Source organism: Cyanistes caeruleus, chromosome 4 (assembly GCF_971803275.1).
Source record: "Cyanistes caeruleus chromosome 4, bCyaCae1.hap1.1, whole genome shotgun sequence".
In the NCBI taxonomy this organism is placed as follows: domain Eukaryota; kingdom Metazoa; phylum Chordata; class Aves; order Passeriformes; family Paridae; genus Cyanistes; species Cyanistes caeruleus.
The window spans coordinates 7,613,486-7,630,714 of record NC_141704.1 but is presented as its reverse complement, the minus strand read 5'-3'; the positions used below and the strand labels follow the sequence as shown (position 1 = coordinate 7,630,714).

Here is a 17,229-nt window from a genome sequence, read left to right as displayed (position 1 = left end):
AAGAGTTGTGACATATAGTGACAGGACAAGGGGGAATGGCTTCAAACTGAAAGAATGTAGGTTTAGATGAGGTATTAGGAGAAAGTTCTTTCCTGTGAGAGTGGTGAGACACTCGAACAAGTTGTCCAGAGAAGCTGTGGGCTGCCTCATCTCTGGAAATGTTCAAGGGCAGATTGGATGGGGCTTTGAGTGATCTTCAAGGTCCCTTCCCATACAAACAATTCTGTGATTATCACCATTCTACAAGTATTTGCTGAGATCCTCTATCCTTGAGCTTCGTTAGTGTGTTATGAATATGAAAGTAACAGCATTTAATTTGGTACTGAGGCTTATACTTGATTTTATCTGAAGCATTGAACACCTCACTAGCTGTGGAGTTGCTTCACTGTTCAGGGTACTTCTGCATGGTGACTGGAAAGCTGGAACATTGGTGACACTGAACAGTTGCCTTCAGGTGATTCCTGTTGCTTAGCATACCTGCATCAATAGATAGATTGAGGTGAGGTGAGCTAGAGTGTTTAGGTTTTGCTTTATGAGTGTAATAACATCCTTCAAGATGTACCTCAGTTTCCAGTTTTGAGGACTTCTGTTAAACATACTACTCCAGTCAAGTATCTTTTAAATGGGAATTTAAAGCATTAAGCTACTTCTCTTTCTGGCCTCAGATTTATTCATCTCTAACACATGAGATGCAGAAATGAGTTTTACTAAGTTCCTCAATCTTTCAGTTGTTGGAATTATGAAAATGACTAAGTCACAGAAAAAGAGATGCTAAAAAGAAGATAACGCTCTTTAGTGGGTATAAAATTTGTCTTCCTTTACAGGTTTGAATTTGGGAAAAGATGAATTAGAGTGAAATACCCCTTCCTGTATTTTAGAACACTGTTCTCTACAGTAGCTGCATTTCTGCTTTGTCAGCCTTGAAAATCCATCATTAATATGCTTTGGTCTTTGAAGAAGCTTCTAATAGTGCATATCCATTTTGCTTTTACAAAAGGGAGAATGTTTGTACATCTCAGGTTTGCTACTACAGAAGCATCTGAATCCTGAATACATCCAAAGCTGGGGATTATTCTTTCCTTTTTCTCTTTCTGTATCATGGTTGACATACTTGTGATAAGATTTTCAACATTTGAGGCAGACCATCAGCTTTCTATTCTTGTTTTACAACTTCAGCTTCTCAAGGTAGAATTAATAAACTTTTGATATTAACCTAGTTCCTAATTTAACTTTGTACAAATTGCTCATGGCTAGCAGAATGTAAAACTAAACTTTTTTTTTATATACAGAAAAACAAACTGAATTTGTAATTCTAATTTGCCTTACTTTTCAAGTCAGATTCAAGTTTGACATGTGTACTTAAATTCTAGGAAATAGTGAACTGTCTGTGAGTAATTCTCAGTGAAAAGGTATCTAGAAAAACATGCCTAAATTTTGTTTTCTTTAAGTCAGTGTTATTTTTATGAGCTTGCCAGGGTTGTATTGTCACTGTGGGTGGGTAGTGGGAGGCAGGCAGTCATGCTGCAGGGTTGTATTATTTCTGGCTGGGAAAGGTGCCCATTTGCCACAATGGCTTCTTTAGTTTTTCACGCCTCCTCTTCCCAGTTTCAAGCCTTGCAGCCCAGTGCTGCTGGTGGGCAGAGCTGTGTGCTCTGCTGAGAGCTGCTCCTGCAGGTCAGGCCCTTCTGGATGGGACTTAGTGCAGTTCATTGAGCTGCAGCACAGGTTGTCAGCTCCTCTTCAGCAGCATCAGGGAAGGGGTTTTCAGGCAGCTGCCTTTGCAAAAACACTGTGGAGTTATGTAGGGAAACAAGTTTTCCTACAAAAAACAAGGTAGAGGAACATCAGTATTTTCTTAAATATAGAGGGCTGTAACCTCTCCAAAACAATTCCTGCTCCCTCTGAAAACAGTGATAAATCCAGGTGCCTTCCATTGTGTCAGCAGCAGTTGCTACCATTCTACATCAGGGATTCCTGATGTTTGACCACACCTTACGCATGGTCCACACAAAAACTGGAATCCAAATATCTCTGCTGGTGCTGGCAGTACTGCATGGGATGACTTCATTGCATTTGTGGAACCAAAAGTGTGCCGTGACACTGAGTCAGCCAGATGTGTTGCTGCCATTTCAGTACCACAGGAGCCAGGGAAGAGGCAGCAGCAGCAGTGGCAGGACTGGAAGAGGATTAGGGTATTGACAACTTGTACCTGGAAAGAATCAGTGTGTTGTCAATCCTCTGGTATCATGAGGTTCAGCAAAAAAAGTCTGGAGCCAACCTCCAGCCAGTGACAGACCAAGCAAGGCACAGCAAATAAAGTGGGTCTTTTGAGCTCTATGTTCAGTGTCAGTTAAAACTTAACAACAGAAATTGTGAAACTTAAGGTAAAGCTGTTGGGTTTGTGGAGGTAATGCTTCAGTTTCAGGTAATAAAGGTAATGTTTCAGTTTCAGAACATCTAGACAGCAAGTAATGGAAAAGCCTAATTTGTCTTCATAGACATAATATTTGACTTGCAAGGGAATGTTTTGCCACCACCTTGCAGTGTCTCTCTTCCTCTCCACCATTGCTCAACAGGGTAAAATTCTTCTCATCTTGTTTTTTGGGTGCCTGCACTAAGATGAAGTGTCCCTGTAAATGCTGAAATAAGCTATCTCAGGTGCTGACATTTTAATTTAATGAGGTAAAATTAATCCAGAGTGTATTACTGTGGAACATGGCTGAGCAATGCAGGTTTTTGTTTATGCTACCAGGAATACATTCTCATGGCCTGTTCTGTGTTGTGCAGGACCTGGGTTCCCCAACAATAGAAGAACAAGTTGATCAGCCTACAATAGACGATGAGACTGTGCTTATTGTTCCTTCTTCCCATGGTTTTATCCAGGCAACAGATGATATAGATAGTGAATCAGTCCTGCCCTTGACAACTCTCACAGGTATGACAGTCCCTTTCATTAAAGAGCTTTCGAGTCTCTGCAGACAACACTTCAAAGATCCTTGCTTTCTCTTAAATAATTTTACATATCAGTGCTACGAAATTTCAAGTAACGTAACAAATACTCCTCCCCAGAGGAAGGATCTCCCTGTAGAGCCGTCAGCGGGTCAGCACTGATAGTGTAATACCCAGTGGATGCAAATGTGAGTCACACCACTGCATCCATATTGGTCATCACTTACCTTCTCTAAAGATACTCAGTATCCACCTGGATGTGCTCCTGTGCTCTAGCTGAACCAACTTTAGCAAGGGGTTGGACTAGAGGATCTCCAGAGGTCCCTTCCAAACCCAGCTGTTCTGGGATGCTGTGAAACTAGAAATTGCAAACTGCCTAGTTTGAGCAACACTGCCTGTAATTGGTTAGAATTCCAGGCTACATTTCCTAAGTTTGTATTTTACATTTTGTTATAATGGCACAGCAATAGTTCTAATGCTTTTTGTCCCTTGGCAGATCCTATCTTACAACATCATGGAGATGGGTCACACATTATTGGCTCATCGTTGGGCAGTCCTGACTCGGAAGATTCAAAGGATGTTGAGGACTTAGTGAGCTGTCACTGAGAAGCAGCAGTGGTGTCCATTTTCTATTGATCATGTTTGCATTGTGAAATTAGTTACAACTCTGTGCCACATTTCCAAAGAAAGCAGTCACGGTCTGTCTCTTTGAACAGGAGCTTCCAGTGTGAAATGACTACGGTGCACTTTCTCTGCTCAGGCTGTTTCCCTCATCCGGGAGGGAGGACTGAGCCGCCAGCCAAGGCCTGAGGTGCCACATCTCACTGGGGTGGTCCAGTATTCTGAAGGGCCTCTGGTGCAGTGCTCACAGTGCTCAGACCCATCCAGTCACTTCTGATCTGACTTGTTACTGATGTGCTGAACTGCACACATGGAAAACTGGACAGAAGACAAGGATTGTGGACTGTAGCCTCTTAGTGCTGCAGCAAGTATTACTTTGCACAGGTTTCATGAAGAATGGGTGAGGATTTTTGCACTTACTGACTCTTGTAATACATGGAGTAAGAGACTGTTACATTTCAGGAAGGAGCGAGTTCCATCAAAGACTTCAGGGAGCATGGGCAGCATCATGAAGCAGTGGTGTGAATTCCCATCTCACCTGACTCGTTAGTATGTCTGTGGCACAGGAAGAAGGCAGAAGCCTATGGGACTTGCCTGGTCTGCTTGTTCCTGAGAAGTCCGTTGCTGGCAATGGACAGAGCTCAGAAAGATCATTTGTGGAAAATCTTTTCCTGTTTTGTTTTTTTTTTTTTCTTTTCTCTCATCACTACAGCAAGCTGAACACAAAGGGAAGGGCTATGAGAAAGGGAAGCTACTGGGACCCACCGGCCTCCCCCCACAAGCTTGGAATTTTGAGATTGTTGTGAGTAGATTGGAACGTTTGTCTCTCGCTGTTTACCTGACACTACCAACCACCTCTCCAGATGTGATTTATGCAGCAAGTTAATCAATGGGAATGGTGTGAAGGTGGCAAAGTCTTGGAGGAATAGCTCTGTGAGAGTCTGGACATAGGGCCCTGAGGCAAAAGAAGCCAATTAATTCCTACGTTGTTTGAAACAGACACTAGGCTGAACAGCAGCCTGTTAGCTAGGAATCAAGAGAAAAAGCTATAGAAACTAAAGACTTGTATAAATTATTTTATTTATTTCTGTAATTAGCTCTTCATAATCAAGAGTTGGTCTTTTTCAGTCTGTGGTTTTGTTAATGTGAAAAATAAGTTGTAGTTTTAAATGGTTGCCTAGGGAACAGAAATAATTGTATATTCAGTTTCAACAAAATAAAGAGTATTTGTCTTACTTGACTGTAAGATGCCATTTATTTATACTGCCACAGATCCTTTCAGTGCTGCAGTTTATTTGTACAGTAATAAAAAAAGTGCATTTTTTTCCAAAATGAAAAAGCTTGTGCCATTCTGAAACATCAGTACAACTGGAATGTTCATTAAGCGCAACAGTAGCTCTTCAAAAAAAAGCAGAATGTCACGTCTTATGGCAATAATTCTCCCCAACAAGAGGGACATTACATATACATTTACATGAAAATCATGTACTGATTTATCCTTGCACAACCCACTTCTTTCCTCTCAGGCTGATGGTTCTCACTTAAATGTCGAGTAGAGCTGAGAGCTGAGCTGGAAGCAGTCTGACACAGTAGCATCATTGCTGGGTATTCCCAACGTCCTTCATTTACCCACTTCATGGAAGTACAGGTTGGCACATATACATAACATGACAATAGAAAACAATATGTAGTAAATTAGATTTCTAAATTTGGGTTCCAGGTCTCCTTGTCGATACCAGTAGATCTAGAAGAGAAAAGGAGTTTGTGTTATTTCAAAAAGCCAAGTATTCTGAGGAAACTTTCTTTGGTAACTGAATTGGCAACTTGTAGATTTAGTTTTGGGAGTTTGTAAAACAAACTTTCATTTGTTTGTAAAACAAGCCAGCTTCCTCTGGCCAGAGAGACCTGAGTGTGTCTGTATGTGAAACTGGCCCTGAGGACATGCGCTGTCTGGTCAGCTTTGCTGACAAGAGAGGGAGAGTGGGTGGCTTAGCTGGGGGTGTTTTAACACTCAAAGCTGGCTACACCCTGGTGGATGAGGATAAACATCAGCTTTGCACTAACACAGTCTATTCTGGGCAGAGTCCTGGCCACCAGCTGCAGGATCAAAAACTGGGACTGAGCAGGCACTGAAGAGCAACTTGCCAGTGTTCCCAGCAGTGAGGGGTTCAGGGCTGTTCCAGGTCACAGCTGCAAGAAGGAGAATACTCCAAGTGTGAAAAGCTACAGCAGAAGGATTCACCAATGTGCCTGCCCATGTAAGGGGCATTGGACTAGATATTCTTTTGACAGCCCCTTCCAACCCAAACCATTCTGTGATTCTATGAACTCAGACCTGCCAGTTCCCTTTGCCAGTGCTTGGGAGCAGCTTCCTTGGAATTCTGCAGTTGCTGAGTAGAGGAACATCTTCCACTTCCTGTAGCTTCCTACCCCTGTAACTCATCCCCTCTGTTTGAAATGTCACTGACTAATGCAAGTGCATCGCTGATCCCACTTCAAATGTCTTCTGCAGCACAGTCCATCTCTGCACTCCCATTTCAGTGCTCTGATCCCTGTTTTCCTGCTCTGTGTCTCCCCTGGCAGCTACAGGTGGCAGTGCCACAGAGGTGACAAGTCTTACACCACAGCTAGGCTGCAGGAGTTGGCTCAGTTCACACACTTTTACTCTGCAGTAAATACAAAACTCATTACCACTCCCTCATTGTCAGCTTGTGTTACGGAGGCAGGAAAGCTTTTCTAGGAGAGTGTAAAAGAGAAGGCAGCACCACATAAAGCAGATTTTATTCAGAGCCATTGATTCAAAAGCACGGCAAACGTGGCGGTACTTACAAGAATGCCAGCAGAAATGCAACACAAGGAGATGCAGAAAGCAAAAAATACATTCACAGGTTTTGGAGGTAGTTGCGGGAAGACAAAAGCACTGATTAGAGTGACCTGTATGGGGGAAAACAAAGATAAAGATTTCACTGGCCAGAGCTGCAGTGAGAAGAGGCTCAGCCCAAGGGCTGGAGCACCACAGCGCTCACATCCTGATCTGCACACCCCTCCCTGGTCTCTGACTCCCACCCCTGAGGAGCTGAAGGAAAATGTGCAAGTCTGGAGGAAAACTGCTTTGATACAGCTGCACACTGAGAAGAGTGGAAAAAAAGATGAAAGCTTTGCAACGCTGGCTTATTGCCAGAAAGCACCCTCCAAGTAGCCATGAAGCCATCAGGCCCAGGGGTGCACACTGGCCACGCAGGAGCATCCCTTCAGCCAAGTGTTCCACCAGCTGGCACCTCCCCTGTCCCCACAGCCTCCCTGCACCTCAGCCCTCCAACAATCCCCCTGTGGACCACACCACTAACAGCACTGGGTTTGTCTTCAGCTTGGGGAAAGCACAGCTCAACACAAAGGGATAAACTTTGGAAAGACTTATATAAGCCATAAATAGAGGACAATAAATCATAAATAGAAGGAAATGGAAGCAAACACGCTCTCCTGGCACATAAATGCTTTGTTGTCTCACCCAGCCTCATGTTCAGCCAGGAGGGACAATCTACCAGGGAACTTCAAGGATTTTATTGCAGCTCTTAAAGGTATTCCCCTTCTGTTGTCAGAGGTTCAAAAGACAGATATGTTCCAAAACAACTGCTTCCCCTAAATCAGAGCCTCTTTGGTCACTGGAAGTTTCACCACCCATTTTTGGAGAGGAATTCTGGTTTTCTCCCTGCCAGTTCAAGGTGCAACATGGATGAGTGGGATTGGAGATACTTACTACAAGCAGCAAGGTTGTTAAGCCACCAACAACTAGATTGATGATTCTGTCCTGAAGAAGAGAGAAGTGTTATGTGTACCTAAAAAACCAACAACAAAAAAAACCCCAAACCATATACATCAGAGCATTAACCAACAACACTGAGAGCATCAGCCAGGATCCACGTTATCCCCAGGACACCATCAGGGCTCCATGGTCAGCTCTGCCACACAGGAAGGTTTCTTCCCCAGGGAGGCTGTGCTGGTCAAGGCTTCGTGCAGCAGGTTTGCTCATTTGCAAATGGCTTCTCCACTATATCCAAATTATTACAGTTGTGCAAATTATATTTAAATCTTTTTTTTTAAAGTGGGAGTGCACAGATGGAGGTTGTCAGAAAAATCTTTTTTTAGCCTCACAGCCTGAGAATTAATAGATTGATAGAATCTTAGGTGGGAATTTGTGGGCTGTTGGCAAGGAGGTGAAGCATTGCCCACACCTCAAATGCTCCACCTAACACCAGCAGATCTGAAGATGCCACACAGTGGCTCTGCTTGGACAGACAGATATCCCCCCACACTTCTTTCTGCTGCTTCTGCTCAGTATAGAACAACTGGGAGGATACAGATTTTTGCACCTGGGAAGAAAGATCTCTCAGTGACAGCATCACAGTCACATCCCAGTGGCATCAGGGCAGGGACTGGCTGTGACACTGGGCTCTGTGACCACGGGCTCAGAGGAGCACCCATGGCTGATGAACCTTCTGGAGTAAAAAAAACAAAGGAAAATGAGAATATTCCAATCCCTGCCAGCACACTGCCTCCTCCCTGGTGCTGCTCTGAGTATAGATATGTATCGCCACGATCGGACTGGGCTGCACACAGCCAGGTGTGACATCCCAGATAGCTGACAACAGCTAAAAGAACAGCTACAGCAGAAAAAATGTGCAGAGAAAACACCCCAGACACCGATTAATTATACTGAGAGTCATTAAGTAGTCATGGTAAAAGGAAAGTGAGAAAAGAGTTTGAGCAGTGAAAGCATTTTGCCCAAGATATCCCAGCCAGCAGGCAGGGCAACACAGGCTTCCCTCCACCTGCTCTTGCACCCTTCCTCCCTCCTAGAATTTGGATTTGTAGAGGGAGGAGTCCCAGGCCATGAAGAAGTAACACATGACAGCAGCAGGGCACTAGAAGAAAGCAAAGAGGAGAGAGCAGCAAGTCATGGTTTTGTGGGACACCACCTGCCCTGGCTTTGTGGAGCTCACGTTAAGGTGGTTCAGGAACAGGTGGATGCTGTGCCCTGGTTGTGTTCCCCAAGGGATAGGGCCACAGCAAGCAGACTCTTTGAAAAGAAACCTCTTCTATTAGACCCAAACTCCTCTTAATAAAACCAAACCACTGATGCTCCTGTAGCTCCGAGGCCCCAGTCTGTGGGGGAACAGCAGTGGCTGCAGCAGTGGGAAGTGACTCCTCTCCATAGGAAATTGTCACCAACATCCCCTGTGCAAGGTCCTCACCAGCCAGGCACAAACCCCTTCTCCTCACCAGCATTTCTGCACACAGAGCTGGTGATACAGCAGCAGAAACAGCAGGGAATGAATGCCAGGGAGCCAGCTGCACAACAGTGGGTCACCAACCTGCAGAGCTCACCTGGTGAGCACTGCCACAGCCAGCTCTGCAGAGCTCAGAGGGATGGACACACACTCAATCACCATCCAGAAACTCAGCCATGACTGTGCTCCTGATTAACCAGAGACCCACTGCACGAGGACAGACTGGACTGGCAGGAGAAAACAAGGGGTCAGACTTGACAGCGAGCATGGAGCTTTTCTCTCCTGACTGTTTCAGTGTGGGAGAGAGCATCCCCCAGCACAGGGGCCTCTCATCTCACACTGCTGGCTGCTGGACTTCCAGGGACAGCCGGATCAGGTACAGGTGCTGGGAGTGGAGCACGTGGCACCCAGTCCCTGTGGCCAAGGCATCCCCTTCCCGTGCCTAAACCTGCGGTCACTCACATTTTCCAAATGCGCTGCTGGCAGAAGAAGGTATTTCAGGATCCAGGGATTAGAGACACTGATCCTGAAATCCTGGGCTTGGCAAAGCAGTGAGAGGCTGTATTCCTCAGTGCCCGCTGACACTTCAGCCCCAGGCAGCTTAGCACAGCAAAAAGGTTAAAAATACTCAAGCAGAGGCCAAGACGGCTAAAGGGATTGGGGATGACGGAGCCTTTCACCTCCACACGGTGTCCGAGTGCACAGCCCAGCCCGGGCAGACACTCCTGGATACTGGGCACACAGAAACTGCTGTGGTGAGCCTTGTGTCCTGCATGTCACCCAGCTGGCACAGCCGGCTCTCACAACCAGCACAGCTGATTCAGGAAGGATTTTTCTCCAGCATCACTATGTGCCGTAATAGCTGTTAGAGTAAAAAGACAAAAAAACCCAGCAGGCATACCAAAACAGAGAGCCTGCAGCTGCTTGAGGTCACCTGGACCAGCACAGGGTACTGGCACACACACACCACCTCCTGATACAGCCCAGCATGCCTCCATGGGGTCCCCATTCAGCCAGCCAGCTGAAACGTAGCGAGCTGCTGGCCAGACAGGAGATGAATTCCATGTTTCACTGTTGCACAAGATGCATTTTGAAACACGAGGGTTTCTGCCCTCTCCTCCTGCTCTGGGGAGGGTGTTGCAGGATGGAGGCTTTGGACTTCTCCCAGGGAGCTTCTGCAGTGCAGGGGTCTCCCTCCATCTGCCTCTGGGAAAGGCATATAAGGTCAGGAAGTGCCAAATCTTGCAAAGCAGGAGGGCACAGTCCAGGATTCTTTAGGATCTGGGTCAAGGTTACTTGGAGCAGCAGGGAAACTGAGGCCAGACTGAGACTATGTCTACACTCCCTTCACAGGCTTTGACAGAGTGGCAGCTTTGCTCTTCGCTCCATTCCAGCTCAGCACCTTCCATCCTTAAATCCTCCAAATTAGCAGCATGTGGGCTGAGCCCACAGGGGTCCTGGCAGAGGCTTGGCCAGGATAAGGGAATGGGCAGGTTCCCTGGAGCGTGGGTACCTGGTGCCATCTCTGCAGGAGTGACAGAAAGGCCATTTTTATGCCTTACATCAGCAAGTCCAGATGGTCAGCAGCCATTGCAGCCCGCTGCAGCCGTAGGGGATACCTGAATGCAGTGCCAGACCCAGCCTTGTGCCATTGCAGGCAATACAGGCTGTGCTCAGGGCCATCCTGGCCACCCACCCATGACATGGGGACTTCCTGGTGTGTCCTCAAAAGCTCATCATTCCCATCCCGAGCTCCTCAGTCTCTCTATCGCTTTCTGCTTCCAACCCATAGCAATAATTTCCACCCACCCAAATGCTCCCACTATGGAGGAACCCAGCTTTCAACTTCTTTCCTGAGAAATGCTGCACCTGTGGCACTCTGTCCCCTCTTTGCCACAGTGCTGCTGTGCCTTTGCATTGTCTCAGCCCTTCACTGCCAGTGCTGCATCCCTGGAAACCACAGCCGAATCCACAGCGCTGGCACTCATCGCTGCTGTGTTCCTACACTCCCTCTTCCACCAGCCACTTCTTTGGTACCGTTTTGCCCCATCCCTGCTCAGCAGTCGCAGGGGACAGCGAGCTTGGCAGGAGCAGCTGGACCACGGCAGGGCAAGGAGGAGGACACTGCTGCCCAGCTCTGCCATCCCCACAGAGGGGCTTTACCCTCAAAGTCACCAGCTTGGAGACCAGGAGAGTGCAAGAAGGCAAGAAAGAGGGAATCCCTATTTCTACATCCATTTCCAACTGCTGGCAAGGGTGGGAGACCCCTCATTCTGGGTGCAGGGCACAAGCACTGCCCCTGCCCCTCCCTGGGGCCCCAGCCCGAGCAGAGGATCTCAGTTTGCCTGCATCAGCCATCACCTGCAGAGACCCAAAAGCAGAGCTGGGGCGGGGGCAGACGCACTTCTCCCGGCAGACCTGCTCCCATTTAAAGGCAAAGTTTAGCTTCTCCATTTCTGACACACAGAACGTTCCAGCTCGGGACCTCCCCGGCGTCTGTTCCTAAGCAACCCCAGCGGATCGGGGAGGAAACGACCCCTGGCCAGCACAGCGGTGCCTCGTCTGTCGGACACGGACATGGGCTGCTCGGCCCGTCTGACAGCTTCCAAAACAGCCACGGGAGACAGGCAGGGGTGACGTGCAGGAGCCCATGATAGAGCCCAGGAGCCGAAATTGGCATCCCACGTTTATTATTTACCGCTCTCCTTTACGAGCAGAGGCATAGCTGGAAAAAGACATGGATCAGGGATCGAAGGTTTAACCTGGGCTGAAAAGTTTGGGAGTTACCTGCCAGGACAGCTTTCCTGCTCCTGACACACCCCAGTCCCCAGAAGTGCCCAAAATGCCTGACCAAGGACTGTCCGGCAGGACCCAGCAGGGCACTGCTCCACCAAGGGTACCCTTTGCTCCAGCACTCCCCATCAGGGCCAGCAGCTGCTGGTGGGGGATACCTGTCCCCCCTCAGTTCGTCTCCTTGGGGTCCTGCCTGTCCTCCTATGCCACATCACTCTATGTTTCCCCGAAAATCCGGTTGGTATCACTTTGTTTTCATTAAACATTATAATCGTAGCAGCACGCTGTTCCGAGTTCTTGCAGGGAGGGCGGTGATGCATTTGATACACTTGTGAATAATCTCAGGCAGTTTCAGCCTGCGCCCCCAAACACACACGAGTGTGAGTAACCTCTCCTGACAGGGGACAACCCCAAGTGTCGGACGGACGCTGTGACACCTCCAGGTATCGTGGTTCCCGAGGGATCCCGATGCCGGGCAGCCCCAGGAGCCCCCGGCCCGGCCCAGCCCCGGGAGCAGAGCGGCTTTCGGGGATTGACACCTGAGGAGCCGCTGCTGCCTCACGGCCGCCAAGGACAGCCACCGCCGGCTCCTCCAGCCCGGCAGAAAAACCAGTTCCCAGGAAGTCACCAAACGCATCCCCCCATGCCCATGCCCAGCAAAGACCCCCCAAAGTGGGTGAGAGGCAGCCTGGGGGGCTGCAGCCGCCGAGCCCCGGCCTGAGGGGCTGCAGGGCTGTGGGAGCCCCTGCCCGTGCCCAAAGCCCTGCCCAGCCCCACTCCGAGGGTCCCCCCGGCCCTGGGACCCCGAGCCCCGAGTTCCCGGTAGAGTTTTGGGGGACGTTGGTTTGGGGAGGATTATTTGAAAGTTGATTTCCTGGGGAGGGAATGTTTTGTGAGTTTTTCATTTGGGGAGGGGGTCTTGCTGGGGAGGATCAGTTCCGGATATATGGTTTGAATTTTTTTAAATTTGGGGCCGTGTTCGTCTGGGGTGGGTTTGATGGATTATTTCTGGTTTGGGCACTAATCGGGAGATGCTTGTTTATGTTTTATTTCAGTTTTTTGGGTTTTTTTTTTTACAATTACGCCAATTTGAAGCTTTTCCTTCTTTTGGAATTTGGGGGGCTCCTTTTATAATTTTCCACTGGGGTGCAGCCTTTCTGATTTTTGATGCTGTGGTGAAGGGGAACTGAGGATTCTTTCTTATTTCATGGGGTTTTTAAATTTGCTCGCAGGATTCGGGCAGGTTCCTCGCTCGGGCGGGCCGGCTGCCTGCGGCGCTCCGTGCCGAGCCCGGGGACAGGGGGTGGGGAGCTGCCGCTATCCGGGGCGGCCGGGGAGGAGGCTCCTCATTACCGGGGGGCTTTTACGCCGGGAGGGTGGGGAGGGGGGCCACTACGGGACTTTCTGCTGCATTTCGTCCGCTGCGGTTTGCTTTGGCGGGGGGTTGTTTCGGGGCAGGGGGTGCCGGGGGTGGCCGCTGGCGTGGCGGAGCGCTGTCCCTTACCCTGGCCGAGGTCTCCCCGAAGAGCGGCCGGTTGTCCGCGCCGCCGGTGCCGTACCCGCGGGCGGGGAATCCCTCCATGGCGCGGGGGCGCTGCGCCGGCGGCCGCGGGGGGGCGCCCGCTCATGCTGCGCCGCCCCTGCGCGGCCGCTCCGCGCCCCGCGCTGCCCGCGCGCCCGCCCCGCCCCGCCCCGCCCGCGAGACCGCCCCGCCCCGCCCGCGAGACCGCCCCGCCCGCGAGACCGCCCCGCCCCGCCCCGCCCGCGCGGGAACGGGAGGGGCGGCGCTGGCGCTGACTGTGCCGATTTGTTGCTCAACAAAGTTGCGGTATTTGAGCAAATCTCATTAGGGATGATGACGCAGCAGCTTGGAGAAAGGAGCTTGATTTGCTTCGGTTTTGATTCGATTTGATTTTTCTTATTATAGGTTTTATTATTCTTTTTTTTAAAAAATTATTTTCTTTTCCTTTGTTGTGTTTTAGTCCCACAGAATCACAGAAGCAGAATATCCTGAGTTGGAAGGGCCCCACAGGTAACATCAGTCCGGCTCCTGGCCGGGCACAGGGCACCCCACAGCGCTCACCCTGTGCCTGAGAGCATCGTCCAAGCCCTTCCTGAGCTCTGCCAGACCCGGTGCTCTGAGCACTGCCCTGAGGAGCCTGCTCCAGTGCCCAGCCACCCTCTGGGTGTAAAACCTTTTCCTGATATCCAACCTAACCTTCATTATCTAGCTGGTTTATTTTTCTTGTTTTGTAATTTATTTTATTTTTACTTTATACTATTTTACTTTTTTTAGAAGAGTTTTTTTATATATTTATATATTTCTTTTATTTATTTATTTATAAATATCTGATCATGCTAGAGCTGAAAAATGAATTTACATGTGCTCTTCCCAGTTCCCTACATCAGTTGGCCACCTAAACTAAATAAAAGAGAGGGATTATTCCTGGGGCTGGGATTGGTGGCAATAAAACACTTTTGCTGTATACATTCCTTAGCTGAAGTTATGCCATATACTGTTGCTGCTGCTGCTACTGCTCCTTTGGAGCTGATGATGGGTTTGCATTTGAGAAAGCCTGGGGGGCGTTATTTTGTTGTTATTTTTTAGTTAATTTATTTTAATTTTCTATTTATATTTTTATTTACATTTTAATTTTTATTTATATTTGAATTTTTATTTAAACTATTTTTTGTTGGTTTGGGATTCTTTTCTGTTTAATTAATTCAATTTTTTCTATTTATATCACTTTGTCTCAGCGAATAGCTTTCCTCTTGGATGTCCCCCAGACCATCATGGATACAACCTTTCTTAAAGTGCATTTTATGATGAAAATGAACCAATTAAGGTGCATTAAATGTGGCTTCCAGGACAGATTTTAAGTTTTTTGTTCAAACAAGCTCTGTGTTCTCCCTGCCATGCACATCTCCAGGAATTCCAGGGGGCTTTTTTGCCCTAAAAGACAAACTCCCCTAAATACCACTGGAATTCAGCAGAAATAGCATGGCCATTTCTTTCTTGCTGGATGGAAATGATTCCCAGGCCAGGTCTGCAGGTGAAAAGATGAGAAAGAAGAACACCAGCTGCAGACATGAACTGCCAGAGCAGTTGTTCAGTCGCTGGCTCCAATTCCTGTCACCAAGGTCCCCCCTAGGCCGCTGCTCAGGGCTCCTGGGAGCTCCCCAGCTCTTGAGCAAGAGCCCAGCGAAATCAGCCACTTCTCTTGCGAAACATTTCTGTCATTTTAGGTCACAAGTGCTGCCGGGGCCGCTTGACCTGGGGCCGTGCTGTGCACACAGGGCTCGGGAACACTCGATCTGCTCTCAGCCTCTGCGCTCAACGCGCTCGGAGACCAAAGCGCCGCCGCTTCAAAGGTGAAAAGTACTGAATTCGGGTAAGGCTGGACAATTACCACAGTTTCAAGGAGCTTGACTGTGTCCTCAGCTGAAGAACTGGGTGGGAAGGCACAAAGGCCTCCTGTAACCTCCAGTGGTCATTCCCAGGGTAAGCGCTGGGGAAGAAGGGTCTCCAGCACTCAGTGGAGAAACTCTTCATGTTCTCTTGAGCCACTTGGAAAAAAACAATCCCATGGTATGAAGGATGTGGCTTCCTGACACACAAGTGCTCTTGACCTACAGAACAGTTAGTTCTGTGCTCCTTTTCAGTACTTGTATATTAATTATATTCCTGGGCAGGCTCTGGCTGTGCCCAGATTATACATTGAGGGGGTTGTAGGGCCTGGCTGGGGCATGGCAGTGCTGAAGGGGGGTGGCTGTGGCAGTGCCCTGCATCACGTACTGCATTTGTACTTGGGAGTTATGGCTCTGTGGGACAAAGGGACATAACCTTTGTCCACATCCACTGAATAACTGAAAACAAATGCAAAACACAGGCAAAATTTGCTGAAAACCACAAATTACTACTTGCACATAATAGTCAATGAATCAATAGTCAGTGAATATTGGAACAAGGGAGTTACTTATTTCTCAGCCCATATTTTATTAGAATATCTTGGTTTTTGAGTGCTACACATCTTCTCCACTTAACCAATCTACATTTCTCCCACCTGGACCACTCAGTTGTGCATCAAAGTGCTTCCTGGGTGATGTGATCACTTCGTAGACAGCAGCTCTAATTTGATGAGAGTCTAATTGAGCTACTAATGTAGCTCAATTAGAGCTCAAACAGACCAAACAGATTCACTTCCTTCTACAATTCAAAGTAAGTATATCAATCTTCAGTGGAAAGTACCTATGCTTCTCAGGTCTGAAATAAAAAACAACCTGCTTTTTAATGGAGGAAGTAATATCCAAGGAAATCTTGGATGGTTTAACATTGGAAAGATTTTTACTGCTCAGCTTGGATACAACTCCCTTGGTGTTATTTAGTGTGTTTTACATTTATCGCAGCTGGCTGTGTCTGTTACTGCAGTTCCAAGGTTTACATGCCGAGCTTTAGCTCTCCTTCCTCAAAAATATTCCTGGCATTACTTTCTAGAAACAGATTTGGCCCATAAATTGCAGAGAGCTTTGGAGTCTCTCCAGAGCATCAGCATCATTGATTATAAAAGACTATATGCTTTCTCCTGTCTAATATTTTGTTTCTATTAAAAGTCATCATGTGTTTTTCTCTGCACTCTGGGTGAAGGTTTAATTCAGCACATATATGAAAATTTCAGTATATTCCAAGGATAATTATATATCACTGTCACTGATGCTGCTGCCTCTGTAACTCACTAGCTGGCTGTTGGAGTCCCAGGGTGGAGGTCAGTAACTCATCTGGGCAGGCAGTGCTGCCTTCAGCCCTTCACTGACCTGGCTCCCAGATGCTCTGTGTGTCCTTTCAAGTGATCTAATGCGCTGGGGCTTCTAATGCATCAATTTATGCCATAACTCTTTGGTAGCAGGGGCTTTCTGCTGCCATTTATCTTGGTCTGAGCTCCAGCAAGATCAGACCCTGCCCTCCTGTCTCTTTCCCTGTAGCGATTTTAGCTTCCCGACACAGCCATTACTGATTACAGCCTGGTAATCGGTTTTCACACTATTAAATCAGCCCTCAGCTCCCAGCAGGATGGCCCTGGGGCTGTTCTACTTGGCACACTTTACTTTGAAAGGACAGCAGCTTTCTCAGAGTTTCCTAACAATGCTTCCACAACACAAAACTCCTAAGGCATCCAGAAGCTGTTTTCATCTGTCTTCAAGTCCAAAGGAAACCTGACTAACAAACTTGGTTTGTTAGAACAGACTTTAATCTTATCTCTATCAGCCCCCAACATGAGGAAATGGACAAGATATTTACAACACTGACATCCCTCTTGATCATTCCAAAAGAGTTGGGTTTGACTCCCTCTACAGAAAGGGTCACCCGACCCTGGCAGATCTTCAAGGGACACCCAGCTCAAGGACAGCCAGCATGGTCCTCTCCCCAGAGCAAGGGGCATGATTTTCAGTTAATCCTGCCATGCTGGGATTGTACATTTCTTGCCTTTGCTGGGGGCACATGTTCTGCTGAGAGAGGAAGTTTCTGTAGAGAGTGTGTGAAAGGAGAAGAGAATCCAAAACCTTTAAGTTTTGCAGTTCC

General features: G+C 47.9%; 2 protein-coding genes across 6 annotated transcripts in view; one reads left to right on the top strand and one right to left on the bottom strand.

Annotated features, from left to right (window-relative positions):
• The window catches only part of DMTF1 (cyclin D binding myb like transcription factor 1), a 28,494-nt gene extending 23,689 nt beyond the window's left edge, over positions 1 to 4,805 (top strand). For all 4 annotated transcript variants that reach the window (XM_086886593.1, XM_086886594.1, XM_086886591.1 and 1 more), the window contains 2 exons: positions 2,788 to 2,935; positions 3,446 to 4,805. In XM_086886593.1, the coding sequence (XP_086742719.1) occupies positions 2,788 to 2,935; positions 3,446 to 3,555 (258 nt within the window). In that variant the 3' untranslated portion in view covers positions 3,556 to 4,805. The remainder of the gene's footprint in view (positions 1 to 2,787; positions 2,936 to 3,445) is intronic.
• A 1-nt stretch (position 4,806) lies between these two features.
• TMEM243 (transmembrane protein 243) lies at positions 4,807 to 13,292 on the bottom strand. 2 transcript variants are annotated; one of them, XM_086886596.1, is made up of 4 exons: positions 13,156 to 13,292; positions 7,328 to 7,378; positions 6,400 to 6,504; positions 4,807 to 5,314 (listed from the first exon to the last, which is right to left on the bottom strand). In XM_086886596.1, the coding sequence occupies exons 1-4, from the start codon at positions 13,231 to 13,233 to the stop codon at positions 5,192 to 5,194; spliced, it is 357 nt and encodes a 118-aa protein (XP_086742722.1). In that variant the 5' UTR covers positions 13,234 to 13,292; the 3' UTR covers positions 4,807 to 5,191. The 2 variants fall into 2 exon arrangements, with proteins under 2 accessions (XP_086742722.1, XP_086742721.1); XM_086886595.1 differs by lacking the exon at positions 13,156 to 13,292 and adding an exon at positions 11,220 to 11,398.
• Between the last annotated feature and the right edge of the window lie 3,937 nt (positions 13,293 to 17,229).

What these genes read in the sequence shown, in the direction of transcription:
- TMEM243 (XM_086886595.1), bottom strand. Translation starts at nt 11,312, where the DNA reads ATGGAGAAGCTAAACTTTGCCTTTAAATGGGAGCAGGTCTGCCGGGAG. An exon ending in TAACAACCTTGCTGCTTGTA is followed by an intron (nt 6,505 to 7,327) that starts GTAAGTATCTCC and finishes TCCCCCATACAG; the next exon opens with GTCACTCTAATCAGTGCTTT. An exon ending in GCATTTCTGCTGGCATTCTT is followed by an intron (nt 5,315 to 6,399) that starts GTAAGTACCGCC and finishes TTTCTCTTCTAG; the next exon opens with ATCTACTGGTATCGACAAGG.